Source organism: Lathyrus oleraceus, chromosome 1 (genome assembly GCF_024323335.1).
Source record: "Lathyrus oleraceus cultivar Zhongwan6 chromosome 1, CAAS_Psat_ZW6_1.0, whole genome shotgun sequence".
In the NCBI taxonomy this organism is placed as follows: domain Eukaryota; kingdom Viridiplantae; phylum Streptophyta; class Magnoliopsida; order Fabales; family Fabaceae; genus Lathyrus; species Lathyrus oleraceus.
In genome coordinates, this window is record NC_066579.1 from 70168066 (window position 1) to 70190094 (window position 22029).

The window sequence follows — 22029 nt, forward strand, 5'->3', positions numbered from 1 at the left end:
ATACGGCCCGTGGAAATCGATGAGTTTGTCAGCAACAACAAAGGGAATGCGCATTTGAAGTTGCCAAATCTTTACTACAACCTCGTCAGTGGATGTTGGTTGAGGAATGTGTTTTAGACTTTCTTCTTCAGTAAGGTTGAAAGAAATGTGGTTGTTACTAGTGTTAAAGGTGAATGCATCCATAACAATAGTAGAAGAGGCCATCATAACGAAAGAAAGAAAGGAAATGAGAAAAGTAATATCGTTTTGAAAGTTGCAGGAAAAATGCATAAATGAAGAAGAAGAGAGAAAAATGGAAAATGTAGAAGAGTGATATTTATAAGCAAACAAAACGGCAACCAAGAGTCAGTCGATTGGCGACAACTGTCTGATTCAATGGTAGTGGAAAAGTTAGTAGAGGTAGTTGAAAACCCACGATCTAGGAAGTAGCTGCAAATGATGGCATTTTCCTTGGAAATCGTGGCGCATAAAGGTATCATCATTGTGCAGGACATCATCAACGATTAGACACCCAACCGAAATTGGGAAAGTCAAAACGTCAAGTTTCTCGTTCAAAATGTTTCTCAGTCGAAACTGGCATTTTAGGGGGGCAATTTGTTAGCCAGCAAATTTCGGCTATGCCGAAGGGGAAAATCGAAGCAAGAGGTACAAAATCACAAGGCGAAGCATCGAGAGGAGTGAGCATGATTGAAGAGGTTCAACATACAAGAAAGACCTAGGCCAGGTTGGAAGGAGGTCGACAGGGAATACGCAAGTCGAAGTCGAAGCCAAACAAGCAAAAGCGATGTAATCAGTTGAGCATAACATAAGGGAAGTTGCGAAAGACGTGGTGTTAGCTGATAAATTTCGGCAAAAGAAGGCAACGCATGGTCGATTAAAAAGTCCGTCGAAAGATTAGGTCGATGAGGAAAACTGACAATCCAGGGTCGACATAGAAAGGGCCAATGAGCGATCATGGGTGGCCGAAACGTGGGTAGTTACCTACGTACATGGGATAAGTGGACCAACACGTGTCATCTCGAGACAAATTTGCACTCTCCCAACGGTTAATTTTTACTAGTATTTAAGCAAGTTGTAGGGATCATTTCAAAAGGTGGCATTTTAAACATTTGCAGTAGGAGTACACTTGAAGTACCAAAGCGTTTTGAGAAAAGAGTTTATCTCCCTACGAAAAATATACTTTTGCTTCCACTTATATTTATCAGTCATTTAACTTACCAAATTGTCTTTATCTTGTTGCCTTTATTTCTTTGGTTATGTAAGAGAAATTTGTGATTATCTTGATACTTTATCCTAAAAATAAAAAATTCACTTTCTTTCATGTAATAAAAATCGTTTCATAATAAAAATGGAGGGAGAAAGATTGGACACTACTTCACTTTCTTTCATGTAATAAAAATCTTTTCATAATAAAAATGGAGGAAGAAAGATTGGACACTACTGTAGAGTTCTATGTTCAAAACTTCATCTTCCTTAAAAAAGCACGTTAATCAATTGAATTAAGTCAATTCTAATTGACTTAATTCACTACACATCTTTCACAAAACTTATTTTCTACTCCACGAGCTACGGAACTCTGATTTTCTCATTGCACTATGAGAATACGTAGGCACATGATTTCGAAATCTTGACAAACACGTTAATTAAAAACTTATTTTTCCTCTTAAATAAAACCATTCACAAATAACCTTTAGATAATAACACCCATCCGCGCAAAATAATCAAAACGGTTCTCGTTGAGTACAACAGATGTGAAGAGTACTAATACATTCCTCTTACATAATCGACTCCCGAATCCGCTCTTGGTTGCGACGATCGTACCTTTTTCTTTTTTATTCGTGGGATTTTATCGATATTTTCTTTTTACTTTGGAATAAATAAAATTCGGTGACAACTCGGTATTTTTCGCGGCGCGACAACAATCAGTCACAAAAAATCACGTCTAAAAAGTGGACTCGTCATGCAGATTTAGAATGCTCAAAATCCGATCTCCACCGTTCATAATGTATTCCTGTGTCTATATTTCAAAACGATCCGACATTTGGATTGTGAGAAAACTCCGATCTTATGGGATTGATTTGTGCTTAATTGGAACTTCAGAAATTTCACTCTTCTATCAATTTTTGTTTTATTATTTTCCACCTTATGAATTGTTAAACTAATTCTATTCGTTAAATAATAACAAATACTCACACACTCACGTGAGCTACTAACGCACATCCATTTGATCCACTCCAAATAAAAGGGAAAGTTCAACAAATTTGATGATTTTTGTCGAAACTCTAAAATATAGTTTTGCTAAAAGTGTGGTGGGTCATTTATTTCTTTTAAACTCGATGTGTACTATGTATTTAGAGAGGAAGTATGGCGAAGATGAAAGTTGTTTGAACAGTTATAAAAATAACATACTTATGCCAAGGTTTTAAAAAATTGGTTTGGACGTGATGCTAATGTTTTTATGTCTCTATGACCACAACATGTTCCTAATTTTTTATGTTAAGGTGTGTGTTTTCTTTTTGTGGTTTTTTGAATATAAGAAGAAATTTGTAAGTGGATAGAGTTTAATTTTCGAGTTTATATGAACTGGTGAAAAATCCACTCATCTAAGTAGTTGTTTGAATTAATGGTGAATTTGACATGATCATGATTGCATGCCAAAAACGCGGTAGACTATTGTTATTCTGCCAAACACACCTAGAATTCAAATAATACATAGCTAGAAAAGTTCTAATGAAAAAGAAAGTAGTTAGATGAGTTATAAAAGTTATATACTACCCTCAATGCTCGAATAAAATGGTCTCGATTGCGACGTTAGGCTTTTTGATGTCTCTAGGAATCAATTGGGGGCATATTTGTATTTGCTTGATTCAACTTAACAAGTGCTTTTAGCTCTTGTAAAAATGTCTTAAAAAACATAAGAAAACAACTTACAACATGTTCGTAACCTATTTTCCAATATATTTCCGTAAGTTTTTCAAGTGGTTTATAAAAAACAATTTAACTTCATTTTATTTTTTTATATAGAAGTAACTTATCATGATAAGTCCTTATGCTATAAACTACAAATTCATATATTTTTTACCTACCAGAACTCAAATCTTGTAAGAAAGATGCTAGAGTTCACTTAGTGTAGCTAGAATTGCTAGTCAATAAATGTTGCATGTTCAATTCAGAAGTCACAAATTATGCGAAAGTTTTAGAACTTTTAAAATATAACAAAAATAACTTTGATTTAAATAAAAACTATTTGAAAGTTACATAGAAAACTAACTATCCACACTCAAACTCTAAAAGAAACAACACAATCAATCTAATATAACATCTTTGATGACCCTAATCTCTTAAAGGAAATGCATTAAGGCATTAATATGAACATGAAAATTGTTATGTTCATGATAACAATGATCCCATTCTTTGCCTTCAAGTTAATGGCTTCACTTCTTCCAAACCCAAATCCCATCATGCTAGGTCTTGGTGGCACTGAAAATGCCGGAGAAGCTACATATTACAGCGAAAGCACGATTAGTTCATATTCGCTATTCACTTTGAAACCGAGTTTCTTACAATGATACAGAAGATAAAAGTGTAACTAACAAGCATAGGGAACAAAAAAAGCTTATTGTATACCAGCAACAGTAGAGTTGTTCTTTGTCCCAAAGGAAACTTGAGAACTTGACGAAGATGGAGGAGGCGCATGTGTTTTCTCCCCTAGAACAAAAATAGAAGGAAAAAAACTAAGTCAAAAATGGAGAAAAACTTCTAAAAGTGATTATTAATAAAAAAAAAGAAGTGATTTTGTTACCTGGACAAACTGAGTTATTGACTTGGAGGTTACAAAGAGATGGAATCTGAATAGCAAGTGTTTTGTTTATAGGGAAAGAGGTAAATGCAGTGTTATTGAGCAAGAGGCAAATACAATGTGGCTCTTGGCCATACAGTTGCTTGAGGTTGCTACAACAATCGGACGCCGGAGCGCTAACCGCACCCTGCGCGAATGGTGTGCAAGGAATGAGAGGAAGGAGGTTTGATGTGCATGGAGCTATTGTTGGGCTTGAGGAGGTTGGATCCTGTGAAAGAGTGTTTGGGGGATAGGAAATTATGAACAAGAGAAAGATGTGGAAGAATAGAATTAGATTGCAATGAGTAAGAGAAGCCATTGTGTTTATGTGATAGTGTGTGAAGAGAGAAATGTTTGTTAGTGTGTTTAAATAGCAAAATTTGAAATCTTGTGTGAGTTTTTGCATGCATAAGGTGTGAGTTTTATCAATCATGCACTTTTTGGTTGTTCATGCAATGCATGAATTCAATAAGTGGTTGGACTCAAGTTTTCAATGAGTTTCAGTTAAAAATGAATTTGTTATAAGAGTACATTCGATTTTAAATTATGAATGAAACAGTTATTGACTGTACTTTTCTTATCTTACCTTTTGACGAATTCTAGGTTATCAAGACCTTTTCTTTGATGAAGTCAAAGACAAAAAAACTTGAAATACATGAACTCTTAGAAAAGAAGAGGGTTAAGTTATATAAATAACTATTATATTTTTAATTTTTATTATTTTAAAAATTCTATAGTTACAAAATTGTTATATTTTAATATGTAGTAATAATCACTAAAAATTTACATAATCGTCATATTCGAATTCTGGTATTGACGTTCAACTTAATAATATCAGATTTTGTTTGTCTATTGAATTATGATATACATTTAAAATTGTTCCTTCAATTCTAAGTTTTTTTTTCTTCTGAGAAATTTGAATTTTTTAAAAATAAATTTTATTAAGTTTTATAGATATGGAGATCGCTATACTCTGAAATAAAAAGTAGGCACCATCAATGAATTCTCAACTAGACTAGAGTTTGATATGCGAGAAACTATAGTAATTAGAAAGGTCGAAATTGGACATAAAGTGACTATTACCATTAAGCGATATGATAAAGAAACATGAAAGAGATGGTGAAATTTCAAACAAGTATTGAGTTGTGATAGAGGTGGCAAGTACAAGAAAGTTGAAAGTTCAACACAAAGTGCTACTAAAAATTGTGGTTGTCCATTCAAAATCAGGTAAATTTCATCTAAAGATGGTTCAAGATGAAAAATTGATGCAAAATATGAACGTCATAATCATGATTTACTTGATAGATTGGAATGTCATGCATACGTGGGTCGTCTAAGTGCAAATGAGCGAAAACATGGTGTGGATTTGACAAAGTGTCATGTTCCACCCAAACACAGTAATTTTATCATTGAAGAGTGAAATTATGAGAATGTCACTTAGATCATGCAAATATATAAGCAAAAAATATGCATCAAAAAGACGTGATAGGTCATTGAATTGAGATCCATTATTTATTTAAGTTGGTATATGATGCATATTATATTTATTAGAGTAGAAGAATAGGGGACTCATATAATATGATAAATATTTTTTAGCCCACCTAGATTCAACCAAATTGATGAAAACTCTTCTTATTATGTTGATTAAAGACAACACATACTAAACAAAAATATACAAACAACCATTGTTTGAAATTGTAGGTATGACGTCAATTGAGTTAATATTTTATATTGTATTTATACATAAAAAAGCTAAGCAGAGAATTGTATATGGTTATTAGATATGCCGAAACTATTTTTAATTAAAGAAATATTTTGTCTCCAAGTGATTTTGACCAATAGAGATTCTGCTTTGATGAAAGCAATTGCAGTTGTTTTTTCATATACAACTAAGTTATTTTTCATATAAACAAAAATGTTGGTTCAAGACACAAGCAATAATATGTGTTGAAAATATGCAAGATCCGATAATCACACTATAGACAAATGGTATATGGTCCACTGATGAGGTGGAGCATCAACAACATATCCATTCATTTGAACAAGAATGTGTTGATTATAACCTATTATTTATTGATTATGTGAAAGATACTTGATTATAAAGATTTATTGGAACATCGATCAATTAAGTGATATATTTGAAGAATACAACAATTAATAGGTAGAGCTGCAAAAATGGGTCAGCCTTGACGGACCCGGTACTTTTTTAGGACAGGGCAAAAGAACTCCTATTATGAAATGGGCTAACAAAATACTACACAGGCCCAACCTTATACTTATACTGGACTACTCGGTCCCAAATGAGCAATTTCTTTATTGTTTTGTATATAAATATTAAAAGAAAAACACCTATTTTAAATACATATATTATTAAATATAATATATTTTAAAGTACTATATTATTCTTTATAAATACTATAATATAATTTTTAATACAATACAAATTTATATTCTATAAAATAACATGTAAATATTCATCATAACATAAACTAATATAGTATGAGAAAGTTGTGAAATAAATTAAAACAATTAAATATTAATTTGATTAGAGTCCGTTTGTTTCTACTTTTAAAAAAAAAAAAAATTTTATAGTGTAATATATTTTTATATAAAAATATTTACAAAGAATTTTAAAAAAAACTTCAAATGAAAAATTATTTTAAATAGTTTTTCTTAAAATGTTATTTTTGGTATTTCATCATTTTATTATAATTTTTTTGAATATCAAAATTTTTAAAAAAATTACTTCACTTTGAAGGTATTTCAAATAGTTTTCCATAGATTTCTATTAGACTACTTATTATTTTTCGAAAATCCAATGGCGATTTTGAAGCAATTTTACTATTGATCTAACCTTATTTTCTCCATCCTCACCATGGACGTGTTCCTTTTCCCTGAAACTTGCAACAAATCTAACCTCGTTCCACTGACCACATGTAACAAAACTCCAATTGTTCAACAAACAACAAATAAAACCAAAAATTCATTTGTTGAAGCTGTAATAAATGTTTGCAATATCCCAATCAGTCAACTCCTTACGCCCTGCGTCAAAGGAGACTGACTCTTAATCACTATCCCTCAAGAGGAGTATCAATTGGGCTTGGAATCTTGTAAGCATAACTTGCATGGAAGGATTATTTGACCAAAAGGTTCCAACCCATTAACAGTGGCTAGTATTCGAACCAAGTTGGCGGTGCTATGGAGCTCAATCTCAAAGTGGGGAATTACTTCTCTTGGAAAGGGGTTTTATAAATTTTCTTTCTCCAGCCTCGAAGATGTGCGTAGAGTCAGATCCATCAACTCTTGGAGTCTACATCCTAGTGTGCTAAAGTTATTCCCATGGTCAAAGGATTTTGTTCCATCAACTCTGAACCAATCTTCAGCTCAGGTATGGCTTAGAATCCATGGTCTGCCTCAGGAATATTGGAGACCTAAGATTTTCTTCGCTATTGCTAGTAGCATCGGGACACTGAATGTATAGATTCAACATCCAACAGGCCTTCATTCAACAGGGCTTTCGAACATTTCATCAGGGTATTAGTTGATCTGGATCTTTCAAATGAGATAATCTACAAGATATTGATAGAGAGAGTAGGCTTTGATATTTTTGTAGAAGTGGAATATGAAAAATTGCCTACTTCTTGTAGTTTCTGCATGTGCATTGGTCATAACTTGGAAGAGTGCAAATGAAGATCGGCGTTTGAAGATAAACAAGGAAAACATGAATCTTATAAAAGAAGAGCAACCCAAAAAACCTTCATCAACACCTATGATCCGAACAATAAACATGACGCCACTAAAGTGATATATTTAATCAAATCCAAAAACAAGCAAGTAGGACAAACCAGCGGTTTACTTAAAACAAATGTGGAACCACAAAAATAACTCAAACCCAATGAAACCATCCTTTAGGCATAAGATAAACAATTGTGCAATGTAAGAGATGATAATCAAGAGTTAGGCTTAACATATAACATTCTAGCTCTGAGGAATCTGAATTCGTTGATGCCACCCAAATCAATGATCTAGAGAATAATAAATGTGAGGTAACACAAAGGAATGTTGACTTTCTGAAAAAGTCTTGGGCCAACATGTCAGATAATATAGAGGAGGACTACTTGTCAGATAATGATGATGAGGATTTTGACCATCAAAGTCTCAAATTCCAACTAGCCATCTCCAAATCACAAAAAAAGAAACTTAGACAAAAAATAAAAGCCAAAACTAATTACCTAACCAGATCCCAGTCTGGTACCTCCAAACATACCTCATGAAGTTCATTTTTTGGAATTCACGTGGTCTAGCCAACACCCCCACCAAGTTGGTCCTAAAAAATATCTTAAATTCCCACAAGCCTGATTTTTGTTTTCTGGCTGAACCTTGGATGAGCCTGGAAATTTTCCATCTTCCTTCCTTAAATCCTTCAAACTCAAAGTTTTTGCAACTAATTCTAGACCACATTTACTTTCTAACCTTTAGTGTGTTTGTTCTTCTCATATCAACCCTTAAATCATTTTCACCTCAGACCAAATGATGGCTTTTCAATTGTTTGGGAGAACATTAATATTTGTATAGCTTCCATTTATCACAAAACAAGAACTCTTTGGTCTGATCTTTCCAATATTCATAGTAATCATAACCACTGTAACACCCCGATAATAATAAAATAATTATTTGAATTGAGTTAATAATTTAATTATTAATTTAATTAAATAATTGGAAATTTTATTATTATTATTTTTGGTTTATTATTTTTGGAAAGTATATATATGTTGGAATAAGGAAAAGTTCTCATTTTGGAAAAAGCATTTCACGTGAAAACAGAACAGAGAAGCATCGTGAGAGAAAAGGGAAAAAGGGCAGAGAAGAGGAGCTGAAGAGCAAAGGTTGGAGATCGAAAGCTTGAAGCTCAAAGATTCTGCCGGATTGTTAAGGTAAGGGGGGTTTATCGTCGATTAATGGGTATTTTGGGATAATATGTCATGGGTAGTGATAAGCCGTTAATTTGACCCTAATTGGGATTTGTAAATGTTGAAATGTTGTTGGATGAACTGTGTTGAAAGTTGAAATTAAATCGGTATTTGTGTGAGTAATGTTTTCCCGATCGTATAGCTGTTTACGGAATCGGAATCGGAGGTCCGGAAATCTTCCAACGGCGGAATTCTGCATTCTGCCGTGTGTTAGCGCAGGAATTGTTGTTTGGTCTGCGTTAACCGGTTAACCCAGGGTGTTAACCGGTTAACACTGTATTGAAATGTGAAAATATTGAGTTTTGCCTGCGTTAACCGGTTAACCCAGGGCGTTAACCGGTTAACACTGTTGCGTTTTGCCAGAAAGTGAGTTTTGCCTGCGTTAACCGGTTAACCCAGGGCGTTAACCGGTTAACACTGTTGCAGAGTGGAAAAATTGGTTTTTTAATGTTGTGTACATAATTGAGAGTTGGCCTATGTTGGCGTATGATGTAATAGGGATTATTTCCCGCTGTTTTGAGCAGTATAGGTATTAGTAGAGTGTGCTAATACTGTGTTTAATTGATTTACATGATAATGATGTGTTGATACATGTGTTGATGATGTATGATGGTATGCATAATGATGTGAATGTATGTATTATGCATGTATGTGTGAATGGACTGTTGTATGGCTTAGAGTGTGAGCATATGTCCGTTGTGAATTGTTGTTAATGCTGCATTGCTAGATGATTAGCATGCATGGCATAGCCTTCGGGGCTGTAGCTAATTCCCATAGTGAGGAATTAGTGAGTGAACCATTGTGGGTTTGTTGTTGATGTTTGCATACTAGATGATTAGTGTGCATAGTCTAGCCTTCGGGGCTGTAGCTAATTCCCATGGTGAGGAATTAGTGAGTGAGTCACTAGGTCTCAAATGAGTGGGACTAGTGAGCTTAGTAGCCGTATCTGGAGGGATCGGTGAGCTTGAACTATATGTTCAAGAATAGTCGGTACCGCATGTGTGGAGTCTCATTGCATAATGTATGTATGACGTATAATATGAATGGATGTATTCCAATATTATACGTGTGTTGTGTGGTTGTTAAGTATGATTTGAGATTATACTGGTATTGTATATTGATGTTGAGTATGATGTTTAAGCCAATGAGCTATTACTGAATGTGTATTGCAATTAGGGTGATTGATGTGTTAATTACTTGGCATTACATGTTGTTTTATAATGCTTATTATATTGATTGAGGAACTCACCCTTACAACTATTTTTCAGGTAACGAGAAATGAGTTGATTAGAAGCAAATGCTTGGAGTCTAGTGTAGTCTCCCTAGTGGGTCATGCTCTGATAGATGTAACATCGGGCGGGAACACTTTGATTATTATTGTTGTTGTGGTTGAACTAAATTACATGTGATGTTACATGTTTTGCATGATTGAGTTGATCTCTATCCGCTGCGTAATTGTGCAAATACTCTATATTTAAATTAAATAAAAGAGCATGATTGTTATATTGTTTAAATGGTGTGGAATGTTTGTGTGACACCCTTGGTGCACTATTACTCTGATTATATGTTTATTATTTTAATTAATTTTGGGGTATTTTAGAAGGGTGTTACATTAGTGGTATCAGAGCATAGTCGGTCGAGTCGAGTCGTAGTTATTCTGTTTCCCCTGTACGGGATAGGTGTTGTGTAACCCTATCAGTACTTATTTGTTTAGCTTGTTTGGGTTTTCAGAATAGAGATGGCTGGAAGAGGTAGAGATGATGCTGCAATTGCTGAGGCTCTGGGTATGCTAGCTGGAGTACTTGGAGGAAATCCGAATGTTGTGGGAATGGGAGCTGCTCGTCAACTGAGTGAGTTCCAGAAGAACAATCCTCCAATGTTCAAGGGAGCATACGATCCAGATGGCGCTCAGAAGTGGTTGAAGGAGATAGAGAGAATCTTCCGAGTGACTGAGTGTGCTGATAACCAGAAGGTCAGGTTCGGTACACATATGCTGTCAGAGGAAGCTGATGATTGGTGGGTTGCTATCCGCACTGAGTTGGAATCTGCTGGGAATACTGAAATCACTTGGGCTGTGTTCAGGGAAAGGTTCCTGAGAAAGTATTTTCCAGAGGATGTCAGAGGAAAGAAAGAGATAGAGTTTTTGGAATTGAAGCAGGGTAACAGGTCGGTTACTGAGTATGCTGCGAAGTTCACCGAGCTGTCAAAGTACTATACTCCCTATAATGAGGCTGCTGGAGAATTTTCGAAATGTGTGAAGTTTGAGAACGGGTTGCGTCCTGAGATCAAACAAGCTATTGGATATCAGAGGATCAGGGTGTTTTCTGACTTGGTTGACTGTTGCAGAATTTTTGAACAGGATTCCAAGGCTAGAGCAGAAAGCTATCAGCAGAGGGTTGATAGGAAGGGTAAGGATCAGATGGATCGTGGAAAACCGTATGCAGCTGGCAAAGGTTTTCAGAAGCAGAGTGGGATGAAGAGGCCTAGTGGGGGAGACTCTAGTGCTCCTGCTAAGTGTTATAGATGTGGTCGGGCTGGACATCGTGTTCATGAGTGTACCAGTGCTGAGATGAAGTGTTTCAAGTGTGGGAAAGGTGGTCACTTGGCTGCAGAGTGCCGATTGAAGACTGTAACTTGTTTCAACTGTGGAGAGTTGGGTCATATCAGTCCCCAGTGTCCTAAGCCGAAGAAGGAGAATCAGTCAGGAGGCAAGGTTTTTGCTCTATCAGGTTCTGAGACTTCTGCAGATGATCGTTTGATCAGAGGTACGTGTTATATTAATGGCTTTCCTCTTATAGCTATTATTGACACAGGTGCTACTCATTCTTTTATATCTGTGGATTGTGCTGTGAAGCTTAAATTAGAGATATCTGAGATGCGTGGAAGTATGGTGATTGATACTCCTGCAAAGGGTTCAGTGACTACTACTTCGGTTTGTTTGAGTTGTCCTTTGAATATTTTTGGTAGAGATTTTGGGATAGACCTTGTGTGTCTTCCATTAGTGCAGATTGACGTTATCTTGGGTATGAACTGGTTGGTGTTTAACCGAGTTTATATCAACTGTTTTGATAAGACGGTGATATTTCCTGAGACTGAGGAAGGGCAGAGTCTGTTTCTATCAGCCAGGCAGGTGAATGAGGAAGTGGCAGATGGGGCAGAGTTGTTTATGCTGTTGGCAACTTTAGAGGCTAAAGATAAACTAGTGATTCGTGATCTAGCAGTGGTGTGTGATTTTCCTGATGTGTTTCCGGAAGAAGTGACTGAGTTACCGCCAGAGCGTGAAGTTGAGTTCTCGATTGAGTTGGTACCTGGTACTAGACCGATATCGATGGCTCCGTACCGTATGTCTGCTGTTGAGTTAGCTGAATTGAAAAGTCAGTTGGAAGATTTGTTGGATAAGAAGTTTATTCGTCCAAGTGTGTCACCGTGGGGTGCACCAGTGTTGTTGGTTAAGAAGAAGGAAGGTACTATGAGGTTGTGTGTGGACTACAGGCAACTGAATAAAGTGACGATCAAGAATCGGTATCCTTTGCCGAGGATTGATGATTTGATGGATCAGTTGGTTGGTGCGAGTGTGTTCAGCAAGATAGATTTGAGATCTGGGTATCATCAGATACGTGTGAAAACTGAGGATATTCAGAAGACTGCTTTCAGAAAGAGGTATGGACATTATGAGTATTCTGTAATGCCTTTTGGTGTGACTAATGCACCTGGAGTATTTATGGAGTACATGAATAGGATTTTTCATCCGTACTTGGATCAGTTTGTTGTGGTGTTTATCGATGACATTTTGGTGTATTCGAAATCTGAAGAAGAGCATGCTGAGCATTTGAGAGTGGTTTTAGGAGTGCTGCGAGAAAAGCAGTTATTTGCTAAACTGTCTAAGTGTGAATTTTGGTTAGAAGAAGTTAGTTTTCTTGGGCATGTGATTTCAAGAGGTGGTGTTGCTGTTGATCCTTCTAAGATAGAAGCGGTGTCTAAGTGGGAAGCTCCGAAGTCGATTGCTGAAATTCGAAGTTTCCTTGGTTTGGCTGGTTATTATAGGAAGTTCATTGAGGGATTTTCTAAGTTGGCGTTACCGTTGACGATGTTGACTAGAAAGGGGCAAGCGTTTGTTTGGGACTCAAAATGTGAAGAAGGTTTCCAAGAGTTAAAGAGAAGGTTGACTACTGCTCCTATTTTGACGTTACCGAGTTCGTCGGAACCATTTGAAGTTTACTGTGATGCTTCATTGTTGGGTTTGGGTGGTGTGTTGATGCAGAATAAGCAGGTTATAGCTTATGCTTCGAGACAGCTGAGGGTTCATGAAAGGAACTATCCGACGCACGATTTAGAGTTAGCAGCTGTAGTGTTTGTTTTGAAGTTGTGGAGGCATTACTTGTATGGATCAAGATTTGAGGTTTTCAGTGACCATAAGAGTTTAAAGTATTTGTTTGATCAGAAAGAGCTGAATATGAGACAGAGGAGATGGTTAGAGTTTCTGAAGGATTATGATTTTGGGTTGAATTACCATCCAGGTAAAGCAAATGTAGTGGCTGATGCATTGAGTCGGAAATCATTACATATGTCTATGTTAATGGTTAAGGAATTGGATTTAATTGAACAGTTTAGGGATTTGAGTTTGGTGTGTGAGAGTACCCACAATAGTGTTAAATTGGGAATGTTGAAGTTAACAAGTGGTATTTTGGATGAGATCAGAGAGGGTCAGAAATCTGATATGCTTTTGGTTGATAAGTTGACTTTAGTGAATCAAGGCCAAGGTGGTGAATTCAGAGTTGATGAGAATGATGTTTTGAGATTTGGTGATCGGGTGTGTATTCCGGATGATACAGAACTTAAGAAGAGTATTCTTGAAGAAGGACATCGTAGTGGGTTGAGTATTCATCCTGGAGCTACGAAGATGTATCATGATTTGAAGAAGTTGTTTTGGTGGCCGGGAATGAAAAGAGAAATTGCAAGTTTTGTGTATTCTTGTTTGACTTGTCAGAAGTCAAAGATTGAGCATCAGAAGCCGTCTGGGCTAATGCAACCGTTGGCTATTCCAGAGTGGAAGTGGGACAGTATCAGTATGGATTTTGTTTCTGGTTTGCCGAGAACAAGTAAGAATTTTGAGGCTATTTGGGTGATTGTTGATAGATTGACGAAGTCGGCTCATTTCATTCCGATCAGAATGGATTATCCGTTAGAGAGATTAGCCGAGTTGTATATTGAGAAGATTGTAAGTTTGCATGGTACTCCGTCGAGTATTGTTTCAGACAGAGATCCTAGATTTACATCGAAGTTCTGGGAAGGTTTGCAGAGGGCTTTGGGAACTAAGCTGAGATTGAGTTCTGCATATCATCCGCAGACTGATGGTCAGACTGAGAGGACGATTCAGTCATTAGAAGATCTTTTGAGAGCTTGTGTTTTGGAAAAGGGAGGTGCTTGGGATTGTTATTTACCTTTGATTGAGTTTACCTACAACAATAGTTTTCATTCGAGCATTGGTATGGCACCGTTTGAAGCTTTGTATGGTAGGAGATGTCGGACACCGTTATGTTGGTATGAGTCCGGTGAGAGTGCTGTGGTTGGACCGGAGATTGTTCAACAAACTACGGAAAAGATTAAGATGATTCAGGATAAGATGAGAATTGCTCAGAGTCGTCAGAAGAGTTATCATGACAAGAGGAGGAAGTCACTTGAGTTCCAAGAGGGAGATCATGTGTTTCTTCGTGTTACTCCGATAACTGGTGTTGGTCGAGCCTTGAAGTCGAAGAAGTTGACACCTCGATTCATTGGTCCTTATCAGATTTTGGAGAGGATAGGAGAGGTAGCCTATCGTATCGCTTTACCGCCGTCGCTTGCGAATTTGCATGAGGTTTTTCATGTGTCTCAGTTGAGGAGATACATTCATGATCCGTCGCATATAGTCCAAGTAGATGATGTACAGGTGAGAGATAACCTGACTGTTGAAACATCACCTATGAGGATAGAGGATCGAGAGTTGAAGCAGTTGCGGGGTAAAGAGATTGCCTTGGTGAAGGTAGCTTGGGGAGGACCAGCAGGTGGCAACGTGACTTGGGAACTGGAGAGTAAGATGAAGGAGTCTTATCCAGAGTTGTTCGCTTGAGGTATGTTTTCGAGGACGAAAACTCTTTTAGTGGGGGAGAGTTGTAACACCCCGATAATAATAAAATAATTATTTGAATTGAGTTAATAATTTAATTATTAATTTAATTAAATAATTGGAAATTTTATTATTATTATTTTTGGTTTATTATTTTTGGAAAGTATATATATGTTGGAATAAGGAAAAGTTCTCATTTTGGAAAAAGCATTTCACGTGAAAACAGAACAGAGAAGCATCGTGAGAGAAAAGGGAAAAAGGGCAGAGAAGAGGAGCTGAAGAGCAAAGGTTGGAGATCGAAAGCTTGAAGCTCAAAGATTCTGCCGGATTGTTAAGGTAAGGGGGGTTTATCGTCGATTAATGGGTATTTTGGGATAATATGTCATGGGTAGTGATAAGCCGTTAATTTGACCCTAATTGGGATTTGTAAATGTTGAAATGTTGTTGGATGAACTGTGTTGAAAGTTGAAATTAAATCGGTATTTGTGTGAGTAATGTTTTCCCGATCGTATAGCTGTTTACGGAATCGGAATCGGAGGTCCGGAAATCTTCCAACGGCGGAATTCTGCATTCTGCCGTGTGTTAGCGCAGGAATTGTTGTTTGGTCTGCGTTAACCGGTTAACCCAGGGTGTTAACCGGTTAACACTGTATTGAAATGTGAAAATATTGAGTTTTGCCTGCGTTAACCGGTTAACCCAGGGCGTTAACCGGTTAACACTGTTGCGTTTTGCCAGAAAGTGAGTTTTGCCTGCGTTAACCGGTTAACCCAGGGCGTTAACCGGTTAACACTGTTGCAGAGTGGAAAAATTGGTTTTTTAATGTTGTGTACATAATTGAGAGTTGGCCTATGTTGGCGTATGATGTAATAGGGATTATTTCCCGCTGTTTTGAGCAGTATAGGTATTAGTAGAGTGTGCTAATACTGTGTTTAATTGATTTACATGATAATGATGTGTTGATACATGTGTTGATGATGTATGATGGTATGCATAATGATGTGAATGTATGTATTATGCATGTATGTGTGAATGGACTATTGTATGGCTTAGAGTGTGAGCATATGTCCGTTGTGAATTGTTGTTAATGCTGCATTGCTAGATGATTAGCATGCATGGCATAGCCTTCGGGGCTGTAGCTAATTCCCATAGTGAGGAATTAGTGAGTGAACCATTGTGGGTTTGTTGTTGATGTTTGCATACTAGATGATTAGTGTGCATAGTCTAGCCTTCGGGGCTGTAGCTAATTCCCATGGTGAGGAATTAGTGAGTGAGTCACTAGGTCTCAAATGAGTGGGACTAGTGAGCTTAGTAGCCGTATCTGGAGGGATCGGTGAGCTTGAACTATATGTTCAAGAATAATCGGTACCGCATGTGTGGAGTCTCATTGCATAATATATGTATGACGTATAATATGAATGGATGTATTCCAATATTATACGTGTGTTGTGTGGTTGTTAAGTATGATTTGAGATTATACTGGTATTGTATATTGATGTTGAGTATGATGTTTAAGCCAATGAGCTATTACTGAATGTGTATTGCAATTAGGGTGATTGATGTGTTAATTACTTGGCATTACATGTTGTTTTATAATGCTTATTATATTGATTGAGGAACTCACCCTTACAACTATTTTTCAGGTAACGAGAAATGAGTTGATTAGAAGCAAATGCTTGGAGTCTAGTGTAGTCTCCCTAGTGGGTCATGCTCTGATAGATGTAACATCGGGCGGGAACACTTTGATTATTATTGTTGTTGTGGTTGAACTAAATTACATGTGATGTTACATGTTTTGCATGATTGAGTTGATCTCTATCCGCTGCGTAATTGTGCAAATACTCTATATTTAAATTAAATAAAAGAGCATGATTGTTATATTGTTTAAATGGTGTGGAATGTTTGTGTGACACCCTTGGTGCACTATTACTCTGATTATATGTTTATTATTTTAATTAATTTTGGGGTATTTTAGAAGGGTGTTACAACCACCCCTCGTACTACGTAGGGGATTTTAATGTTATCCTTGATGCCCATGAACATAGAGGAAGCACCCCATCCCCCCTTCTAGAGCCTCCACTATAGATTTCCAGGATTTGGTTAACCATAATTGTATGGTAGACATGCCCTCTAAAGGCTCATTCTTCACCTGGTCCAATGGTAAGAATGACATAACTCTTGTTGAAAGGAAATTAGATAGGTTTGTTTTCCCAACCAATCATGGTTAACAACTTGTAAATATTCCAACATAGAAACTATCCCTAAGCTTAGTTCTGAAAATTTCCCCATTTCTCTGGAAGCTAACTTTAGCATAATTAGAATCAAATCTAGCTTCAGATTCCTCAGCATGTGGACCTTTCATGACCAGTTCCAACCTCTTATTCAAACCTCCTGGTCATATCCTATTGTAGGATGTCATATGTATATTTTGCACAAAAACTCCAAAACCTCAAAAAAATTGTTTAAAATCCGGAATACAGAGGTGTTTGGTGGTATTCATCAATTGGTTCAACATTCTACCACTAATTTATCCACTATTCAGGAAAAAATCAGCCTGCAAGGTATGAGTGAAAGCCTGAAGGAGCAAAAAACCAAGGCTTAGAAGGATTTGGAGCTTGCTTTAGCAAAGGAAGAGTTATTTTGGAAAGAGAAGGCTAAAATTAGATGGCATGCTCAGAGAGACAGAAACACTTATTACTTTTATAGGGTAACAAAAATCAAAGGAGCCACAAATAAGATTACTAGTCGTAAAGATAGTGACAGATTGATCACTGATGAGACAGAGATGGTTGCATATGCGGTGAACTATTACACTAACATTTTTTGTTTTGCAGGTACATCACAATATAATAACCTGACTGACATCACTCCCACCTTGGTCAATGACTCCATGAAATCAATCCCGACTATCATTCCCTCTAAGGAAGAAATTAAAGGAGCTACCTTTGGGCTTAGAAAGGATAGTGCGCCAGGGCCAAATGATTTTGGAGGGAATGTTTTTTAAAATGTATTGGAACATCATCCATAGTTATGTTTGCAATGTTACTTGGCAATTCTTCAAGACTGGTTGCCTGCTTCCAAATTTAAATGCTTGCATCTTAGTTCTTATTTGAAAGTCTGGTGATGCCGAATCTATGGAGAATTGCATACCAATAGCCCTTGCAAACTTTAAGTTCAAGTTAATTTCAAAGATTATTAATGATAGGTTAGCCAAGATTATGCCTTATTTGGTTTCCAAGGAGTAGAATGACTTCATTCAAGGCAAAAATATAAAGGACTGTTTGTGTCTTGCTTCTGAGGTTGCTAATCTCTTGGGAAGAAAACTAATGGCTTCATTCAAGGTAGAAATATAAAGGACTGTTTTTATAAAATGACATCCAAATATATCCAATAATATTTTATTTATTGGATTTTTAGCTTTTTAAAATTATTTTACTGTTTTTATTTGGACCGATTTGTATTTGAATACCATACTAATATATATGCTTACTAGTTTTTGAAATTGTAATTTGTAAATTTTATTTTTAATATTTATTTGAATTCCCTGTTATATGGTATTATTTTTCATATCATGAATAAGTATATTCATTGAAAATTAAAGTAGAAGTCGAAAAATAGTAAAAGTGACATGGGAAAATTCTGGGAGAGTATGCATGACAATATAAATTTACAATTAAGAAACATTAGAGCTTCTTTTTAAAATACTTTTTTATGAAATTGATCACACACACACACAAATCAATTTTGAGAAACAGTGGATCTGTATCAAGAACTGCTTGAGACGCACTACTGAAGAGTTTGGAAGATTTAGGTATGTGGAAACCAGCACCGCGATATATGGTTGTAATCTTAAAATAACATGTTTCCTTATGCTTCTAAATTAGGAAGATATAACTTGTGTGGTGAATCATGGCCATTAGACCCTGTTCATATCCATTGGAGGAAATTAAGCATGGAAGAGACAAATTTTGGACCATAGTTGAACATGTCTAATGTAGTTGAATCATTGCAGAGAAGGTCCAAGTCACTTGATGTTGTTGGATATTATTAACGTTACAATTTGTTGGATATTAGAATAATCAACATAAGACGCTCAAAATAAATGTCAATAATAATACATCATAAATATACTCAAAATAATAAACAACAACAAAATTTCATAAGTAATCTAATGGTCCACCTGAGCTAAGTCGAATGTTTAAAACAAGTATTTAAACGCAAGATTATCTTCATCAGTGGAAAAATCTCCGAACACGTATTGTAGATCTCCAAGAATCCATGATACCTCGAATCAGAAGGTCATGCATATGCATGGTCTTCATATACTAAAGCATGGACTATTTTATGGGATTCTTGAGGGGGAGATGTATCATACGAGGATGGATATCCTATAGTACCACTCCATGTATCCATCAACAACCTCATATGGAGTGCTTGCAAAAGTGATGATATAATCACCCGATGAAATCTAAAATGATAACCAATCCACATAACATATACATCAAATTTGCATAATCTGGAAATGGTAGTGGTACATAGTGTATATAATCAAAATGTCGTATACACATGTAAGGAAAGTAAGGAATACAATGTCACACCAATGCGCACAATGCCTATATAGATAGTTTTCATAAAAAGTGATAAAAAGTTCCCTAATCTATTGGATAGATCAAAAAGTTTTGCCAATTGATTGACACAACTTTCTAATCGATTAGATGGTTAAAAAAATGTTTGGATAAATTTTTAATCACATGGTCTTGGCTTAGAAAAGAATTTTCAAAATAGAAAAGTATTTTGAAGTGTGTGTGTGGGTTTCCTTACTACTCTTAAGCTAATGCCTTACTTTTATAGTACTTGGTTCACTCATACAGACAGAGAAACATGACCTAACGAGCTTTCACACTTTTCACCCGAGTAGCTTAAAGACTTTTCTAGATAGTATTTGTTTGTATAAGAACTTGATCTTGAGTTATCTTATTAGTGTTGAAGGCTATTGTCATGCATTTTCATCACCAAAAATCCATATGCCGATATTTATTTCCTTCAGGTACATAGATCCATGATAACTTCTTAAAAGGTTCTTCCTGATCGACAACCTATCATGAAGCAATTTCTAAAAGAACACAACAAATTTTGGGTGATACCAACTCTTACAAATCCTATAATGGCCCCACAAAACCCTATATGGTATACCCTCCCTGATCCCAGCGAAAGCCAAAAGCATGTAATACACAAAATTGAAACCCCTAGTTAGGGTTTGCTTCTAATACCAGATGTCATGTTTGTGGATCTATGTGGTGGAAGGTATAAAAATGATGATGTTGATGGTAATAACCTTCTTAGTGTTTTGATGACGAAAATGTTGATGAATGTTAAAGTCGGTGGTGTGCATCTCGAAAAATTAAGTTAGTCAACTGAGGTATGAGATTGACAGAACCTACTAGCTCACCCGAGCTCTTTAAAGCCGAATTGGAATAACAACCGAGTAGGGTGAGGTCATTAGTTAGGATAGTCATGCTACCATTTACAAGTCGGAACTCAGGTATGACATCGTACCTACTAATTGAAATCTGGTTAGGACATCAGAATAACCCAGGTGGACCCGACCTGCTATACACTAAGAATGATCCCATTAGTAGAGATCGGGCATGATGATAAGGCTAGGAAGCCATTTGAAAGGTCAAACTTACAGTTACTATATGATACATTATGGCATGGAGTTACAATTATTGAAGAGGCGGCCGTTTAATGGCAGTTATAAGGGGCGTCGAACGTTATTGACATGAGAATTTACGAAGGATATGAAGAGTCAGGAAAGAGGATAAGGAAACCTATATATAAGAGGATACTTAGAGGGTAGAAGGAAGGCAGTAAACACGAAAACCTAACATAACATACACTCCAACCATTCATTTTAGGCTTTCCTTGAACTAGAACAAGGAAGTCAACCTTTTAGTGTTTTTTAGCAAGAACATTTGGAGCCCACCATGGGGTCTTGGTAAAAATTTACCACGCCATGCAAAAACCATCACCAAAGCGTTAGTACTTCGGCCGGACGATGTCAGGATCATCTCCCAGTCGAAGTGACCCACCTCCGCCGCCAGATACAACTCAATTGCTCATAGTGGTAGAAACCCTTCATCAATAAAACGGAGCCTTGCAAGACCATGTCCAAGTCCTATAATCACAAAGTCTTCAAGATGGAGATACAGAGGAGGAGCCTCATGGATCTAAACTTTTATCTGAAGCTATCTGCGATGATCAGGTCTCGGAGAACTTCAAGCCACAATCATTAGTGTCTTTCAATGGTAAGACTTAGAGCATATTATTAACATTAACAATCAAATGGCCATAATAGGAGCTTCTGATTCACTCAAATGTAAGCTCATGGTAGGGACCTTTAAGGAAGGTTCTTTAAGGTGGTATATGAATCTACCCAGGTTCTCTATCATTAGCTACTAGGACTTAACCAAGAAGATAGTACAATACTTTTCGATAAGTAAGCATAAGAAAGTGTCGACTACCAGTCTGTTTAACGTCCGACAAGAGCATGCAGAATCTCTCAGGGAATATATTGCAAGACTTAATGTAGAAACAATTAAGGTATCCCATCCGAATCAGGAAATGTTCGTCGAAGCATTTCAGCATAACCTCAAAGTTGGGCAAATCAATGAGTCATTAGCATAAAAAGTCGGCATCCAACATGGATGAGGTTATCACCCGAGCGGAATGTTACATCAAAGGAGAAGAAAGTAACATGGAAAAATATCCTGAGATGCAAAAGAGAAAGTGTGGACCAAGGAAGAAGAGACCAGACATATGAAGGAATACTTTAAGCCAGGACCCGAAGACCAGAAAATAGAAAGGTCATCCCGGCGACCTTTCAAAAAAGAGCAGGATTACATGACATTATTTGCTAGATGTAAATACATCTTAAAGGAGGTATATCACCACAAATTCCTCCCCAGGCCGGTGGTCCCAAGAGGGGTGCACACTGTAATGGGAAAAGACGAAAGTGCATGGTGTGCATATCACAAACTTCGAGGGCACCATACAGAAAATTGTCACCAACTAAAAAAATAAATTGAGATATTAATTCAGAGAGGTCGGTTATTGTC

The 22029-nt window shown here is 36.5% G+C and overlaps 1 protein-coding gene across 1 annotated transcript; it reads right to left on the minus strand.

Moving 5' to 3' along the window:
- Nucleotides 1–3280: 3280 nt before the first annotated feature.
- On the minus strand, nt 3281–4161 carry LOC127115791 (non-specific lipid transfer protein GPI-anchored 10). The gene is made up of 3 exons (XM_051047246.1): nt 3803–4161; nt 3628–3708; nt 3281–3498 (listed from the first exon to the last, which is right to left on the minus strand). Exons 1-3 carry the CDS (start codon nt 4155–4157, stop codon nt 3356–3358), a joined length of 579 nt encoding a protein of 192 aa, XP_050903203.1. The 5' UTR covers nt 4158–4161; the 3' UTR covers nt 3281–3355.
- Nucleotides 4162–22029: the final 17868 nt, after the last annotated feature.